The following is a 6,000-nucleotide window of genomic DNA, read 5'->3' on the forward strand; positions in this document are numbered from 1 at the left end:
TAAACCACAGTAGCACAGGATATTGTTCCTTTTTATACTTTAATGAAAACATTTCAATATAAAATCATAAGTGTTCGAGGCTTCTGCAGATGAGAACAGAGCCCACGAGACGGGGACAGGGCCTGCAGCGACGGGAATGGAGATGGAGCCTGTGGTGACAGAGAGAGAATCCATGGGGACGGGGACAAATTTTTCCCTGTGTCATTCTCTAATTGGCAGCAATGAAAAATGAATTCAGAGACAATGTATTATGCAAAACACCCAGAATGATAGTAAAATATCTTAAGTACCTGTCAAGGGAGTGATTTAAAGATAACACACACTATTAACTAATCCTGAAGTTATTAGGATACCTAACCCCAGGCACAGGAAGAGCAATTGAATCTGACAAGATAATAACACTCAGAAATTTTGGATCGGCAGTAGTCAGGCCTCTTATGGGGCATCCCATTCCAACCCACAACTTAGTCTCCCACCTTTCAATCGTTTGATCTCCTGGGTATTCCACCAGGGCCAGATTAACACTATATCAGGCCCTAGGCAAATGTAGGTTTGTGAACTGCCCTACCGGGATTTCCCCTTCCTCCTCCCCCACTGTCATGGATCCTTTTCTCTCTCTCTCTCTCTCTCTCTCTCTCTCTCTCTCTCTCTCTATGTTTGCTGTAGTAGAAGCTCTTCACCCTCTCTCTCTGTCTCCTTTGCCATCCAGCCTCTTACTCTCTTTCTCTGTTCCCCCTGTTCTGCAGCCCTTTCTCTTTGTTTCTGCTTCTCACTAATGCCTTTTTCTTCTCTCAGTCCCCCTCAGCACTCAACCTGTTTGCCTCTGTAGTCGGCAGGAGCAGTGTAACATATCACCAGGCTACGTGGGTCTCTCATCTTACATGTGAAGCTGATAGTTGTGGGAAGGACCAGCAGAACTATCAGCCTTGAGCGCAGGGAGAGGGACCCCTGTGGGTTGCTGCTACTTTCACCACTGTTGCCGCCAACCCTGAGAGGCAGCTGCCCGGCAGAGTGGTAGCGGGAAAGAGGAGAATGCTAGTGCTGTGCTAACTGCTTCTTAACCCAAATGAGGATTTTGCAAATGAGCCACAGTTTGGGAACAGCTGCCTTAGAAGTTGCCTGGTGTCAGAAGTGCTAAATGTGCATGCTACGAGGGGACAAGCTCCTTCCTGAGCAGTGAGTGGTCCGGTGGCACATCTAGAAATTTGTAAGGCGTCCTGGGCATTCTTTTGGTTTTTTTTTTTTAAGGCATTATAGTTTGGATTTGCAGGCAAGACAGGATGTAGTCTTTGGATAGAGAGTGTAGTCCATGGATTTTACTGTCCCACCCTTGATAAGGTCATTGTTATGGTATTTGCCACACATCTGAACTGCTCTGGAGGAACGCTAAGGAAGGAGACATGTGATCTTAGGTTTCTTTTCTTTAGTTCCTTCTGAGCAGTTCAGAACTAACCCAGTGTTTTGATTACAGAACATGCTCTTTAGGTTCTTCAGCTGCTGGTAGGAGTGCAAAACCCCCTCATCTGAACTGTTCTGGAGGAACTAATGGAAGAAAAATGATCAGGAAAGACTAAATGTCTCCCTATGAAAGTTAACAGAATATTGCGTAGTCAGAATATTGGCATTTACACACACATTGGGGGATATCTCATTCAAGACATTTATGCTTGCAGTGAGTTTGTAATTGTGAACACCCAAAGCCCAATATTTAAAGCAATTGAAATGGGCAGCAGAGGCTCCTGTCCATTTAAATCCCCTGGGACTGCCTGAGCCCCCCAAATTAATTGGCAGTAAAGCAGGCAGTACTACTGAATATTGCCTCTGACTGCTCACAGAAAAAGTGGTCAGGTCAGGGGCAGTACAGGGGGTGGCATTTTGGAGGGCCCAGGGTTTTGCATTTACCAGCTGGCTCTCTCAAGACATGAGCTACTGAGTACTGGGCTGCCTCCCATATCGCTTTAAAAAGAATTATTTTTTTAACCCCCTGCACCCCCTCCCACCCTCCTGACAAAGCTCCCTCCTTTCCGTCCCTTTCCCCGGGTCTACATCTATCCCAGAGTAGGAACGCACTCTCCTCGCTCCTGCCCCTCACAGCTGCCTTTGTTTTTTCCATAGCTGTAAAATTAAGGATCATACTCTTATTTTTTTTTATTCAACAGATGATGGATTTAGGAATAATAGTGAAAGAGTGAGAAAGTGCAATAAACAGCAGAAAAAGGAATGGAAACAGCGAGACCCCTCCAGAGATGGCATTGATCCTTCAGCTGACTGTCAGGGAGCTATCATCAGTAGCATAATAATGAGCAATGTGAAAGCAGAAGCCCAGGCAGGAGAAAAATTAGACAGAGAAAAGAGAAGCCACATAAACAGGCTTAGGACTGAAATTAATGACTGTGAAAGTACTAACAAAACTAAGCTATCTGGATACTGTAAAAAAGCATTTAACTGGTCTGAAAGTGATAAATGTTTTAGATGGAAATCTCAGCAGACATTTCATGAAAGGACGCATACAGGATTGAAACCATTTAAATGTTCAGAATGTGATAAATGTTTCAAAAGCATATCTGACCTGAAACGGCATGAAATGATTCATACAGGAGAGAAGCCATTTAAATGTTCAGAATGTGATAAATGTTTCAAAAGCATATCTGACCTGAAACGGCATGAAATGATTCATACAGGAGAGAAACCATTTAAATGTTCAGAATGTGATAAATGTTTCAAAACCATGGCTGAGCTCAAACAGCATGAAAGGATTCATACTGGAGAGAAACCATTTAAGTGTTCAGAATGTGATAAATGGTTCAGAAGGAAATCACATGTAGTGCTTCACAAGTTGACCCATACTGGAGAGAAACCTTTTAAATGTGCAGAATGTGATAAATGTTTCAGAAGCATGTCTCAGCTCAAACGGCATGAAAGGAGTCATACAGGAGAAAAATCATTTAAATGTTCAGAATGTGATAAATGTTTCAAAAGTATGTCTGACCTGAAACGGCATGAAAGGATTCATACAGGAGAGAAGCCATTTGAATGTTCAGCATGTGGTAAATATTTCAGAAGTATGTCTGAGCTGAAACTTCATGAAAGGATGCACACGGGAGAGAAACCATTTAAATGTTCAGAATGTGATAAATATTTCAGAAGTAAATGCCACCTGAAAGTCCATGAAAGGATCCATACAGGAGAAAAACCATTTAAATGTTCCAAATGTGGTAAATGTTTCAGAAGCATGTCTGAGCTCAAACTTCATGAAAGGATTCATACAGGAGAGAAACCATTTAAATGTTCAGAATGTGATAAATATTTCAGAAGTAAATGCCACCTGAAAGTCCATGAAAGGAGTCATACAGGAGAGAAACCATTTAAATGTTCAGAATGTGATAAATATTTCAGAAGTAAATGCCACCTGAAAGTCCATGAAAGGATTCATACAGGAGAGAAACCATTTAAATGTTCAGAATGTGATAAATGTTTCAAAAGCATGTCTGAGCTGAAATTGCATGAAAGGATTCATACAGGAGAGAAACCATTTAAATGTTTAGAATGTGGTAAATGTTTCACAAGGAAATCACTTGTAAAACTTCACAAGTTGACCCATACAGGAGAGAAACCACTTAAATGTTCATAATATGATAACTTTTGGCAAAGCATTTTTGAGCTCAAACGGCATGAAAGGGTTCATACAAGAGAGAAACCCTTTAAATGTTTAGAATGTGATGATATTTCCTTTTTACTGCAGTTTGGTAAAAGGGGCGCAAAATGATTCATATAGGAGAGTAATGATTTAACAGTTCCAACTGTGATAAATGTTTTAGAAGCAAGGCCAAATCAGCAATGGCATATAGTGATTCATATGAGACATAAACTATTTAAATGTTTTGAATATGATAAATGTTTTAATCAGAAAAACAACTTGCAATGGCATAAAATGACTCACACATCGTCCTTTTGACATTTTTATGAAGAATCATTTTAAACGTTTTTATTGCATACTTAACTGTATAGGTGTTGTGACTGCTCTCCACTGTTTGGTTTTATCTCATGGGGGATAAACCATTTAAATGTTCAGAATGTGATAAAGGTTTCAATCAGAAAAGGAAACTGCAATGGCATAAAGTGATTCATAAAGTTCTGAATGTGATAAAAGGTTCAGTCAGTAAAGAAACCTGCAACTGCGTAAAATGGCTCATATGGTACATAAACTATTTAAATGTTTTAAATAGGATAACTCTTGCAAAAGAAAAGCTGAACTGAAAAGGCATGAAATGACTCACAGCATTTGGAGGCAACAATAGAGAAAGTTTCTGTAATAGCTGAGTGGAGGTGGATAAATGTAAGATAGTATGATAAATTAGGGGCAGGGATAGAAGTCAACTGAAGAGGAAGAAGAATTGCAGGAGATGGACCCAGAGTTGGAGGAATTAGCAGTTGAGTTGCTGACTTATATTGATATAGATAAATTTGCTGGTCTTCAGGAGAGAAAAAGGTTACCCCTAGTTGAATCTAAAACCAAGACTAAATAAGATGAATAAGGCCATAATTTGTATAAGGATCCAGCCATTGGATATTACTGAAATTAACCAAATACACTATTGTGCAGGCAAAATTATTACAGTGACGGTTTTACCATTGAAACTCCTGGTCTAGAAGAGAAAGAGAATTTCTTGGGACAACTCGCATTGAAAGAGATATAACATCTTTGCAAACAGAGGTGCCCTGGATAAAAGGATACCTAATAGGATCACGATTACCAAAGATACTGCGGAAGATCCAAAATATCAAATTGAAATATGCTGCATTCATGGAGGAAGATCTTATATTCATAAGCGCCAATAATAAATTGAAAATAAAAGCTGAAGCACAAAAATTGAGGAATTATGATGAAAACAGAAATGAGAGATATCAAAATAAGATATTTAGAAAAACCCCTAACAATTCTACAGAGAACTAGGGAGCAGTGAACATAAGAATAGCCATACTGGGTCTATCTACCCTATTGCTGTCCTGGGATGTCAGGGGGACCAGTCTTCTAAAAATGCTGGCTGCTTCTATATCCCAATGGCTTGATTTTGTGCATTTTGCACTTGGGCGTTTTTTTTTCTTCAAAAAAATAGACCAAAAAACAAAATGTCCAAATCACAAAACGTTGTTCGGAACAGTATATGCCTGGAATAGACTCCCTGAGCCGGTATGTCAGGCTCAGTCTCTGGCTGTCTTCAAATCTAGGCTTAAAGCCCACCTCTTTGCTACTGCTTTCGACTCCTAACCATGACTCTGTTACTCAGTACCCTTCACTTATTGCCCTATCCTTTATCCTCACCTCTTTATTCCCCTACCCTTAATTGTTCTGTCTGTCTCATGTCTTATCTAGATTGTAAGCTCTTTGAGCAGGGACTGTCTTTTTTGTGTATGGTGTACAGCGCTGCGTATGCCTTGTAGCACTATAGAAATGATAAGTAGTAGTAATAGACATTTTTCTTTTTTGAAAATGACCTTCTTTCCTATTTGGATTTTGGACATTTTTTGCAAAACATCCAAAGTTGGACTTAGACGTCATATTGAAAATGCCCCTCATAACTAGCTATCTGCTAGCCGCTAAACAGCGATATTCAGCGGAGGTTAGCCAGTTATCCCTAGCTGAATATCAACAGATAGCTGGTTAAGCGCTATTTAACCAGTCAGCAGTCATTCTGGCCAGTTAAATAGCATTGAAATTGGAGGAATGTTTATTTTTTCTTTTTATTGGATGCTTTAAACCATTGATATTCCAGGAAACTATGGTCAAAGGAATGTCCTGGTTAGCCATTATCTTTTATCAAAATTATGCTGAAAAACACTATACGATAGTGTAAAACATTTGCTCTTGACGTAATAAAAAGAAAAGTGATGCCGTTAATCTGTGGACAATAGTGGAAAAATCAGTATAAAGAATCATTACAGTTCAAGCAAAGGGAACTATTGGGCCCTTTTACTAAGCTGCATAGGCACTTACATGCG

At 39.6% G+C, this 6,000-nt stretch overlaps 1 protein-coding gene across 1 annotated transcript in view; it reads left to right on the forward strand.

The window, feature by feature from the left end:
• The window catches only part of LOC115466829 (oocyte zinc finger protein XlCOF22-like), an 82,693-nt gene extending 77,689 nt beyond the window's left edge, over nucleotides 1–5,004 (forward strand). The window contains exon 6 of the mRNA XM_030198375.1: nucleotides 2,160–5,004. Within this exon, the coding sequence (XP_030054235.1) occupies nucleotides 2,160–3,631 (1,472 nt within the window). The 3' untranslated portion in view covers nucleotides 3,632–5,004. The remainder of the gene's footprint in view (nucleotides 1–2,159) is intronic.
• The last annotated feature ends 996 nt before the right edge of the window (nucleotides 5,005–6,000 follow it).

This window comes from Microcaecilia unicolor, chromosome 3 (genome assembly GCF_901765095.1).
Source record: "Microcaecilia unicolor chromosome 3, aMicUni1.1, whole genome shotgun sequence".
Taxonomy (NCBI): domain Eukaryota; kingdom Metazoa; phylum Chordata; class Amphibia; order Gymnophiona; family Siphonopidae; genus Microcaecilia; species Microcaecilia unicolor.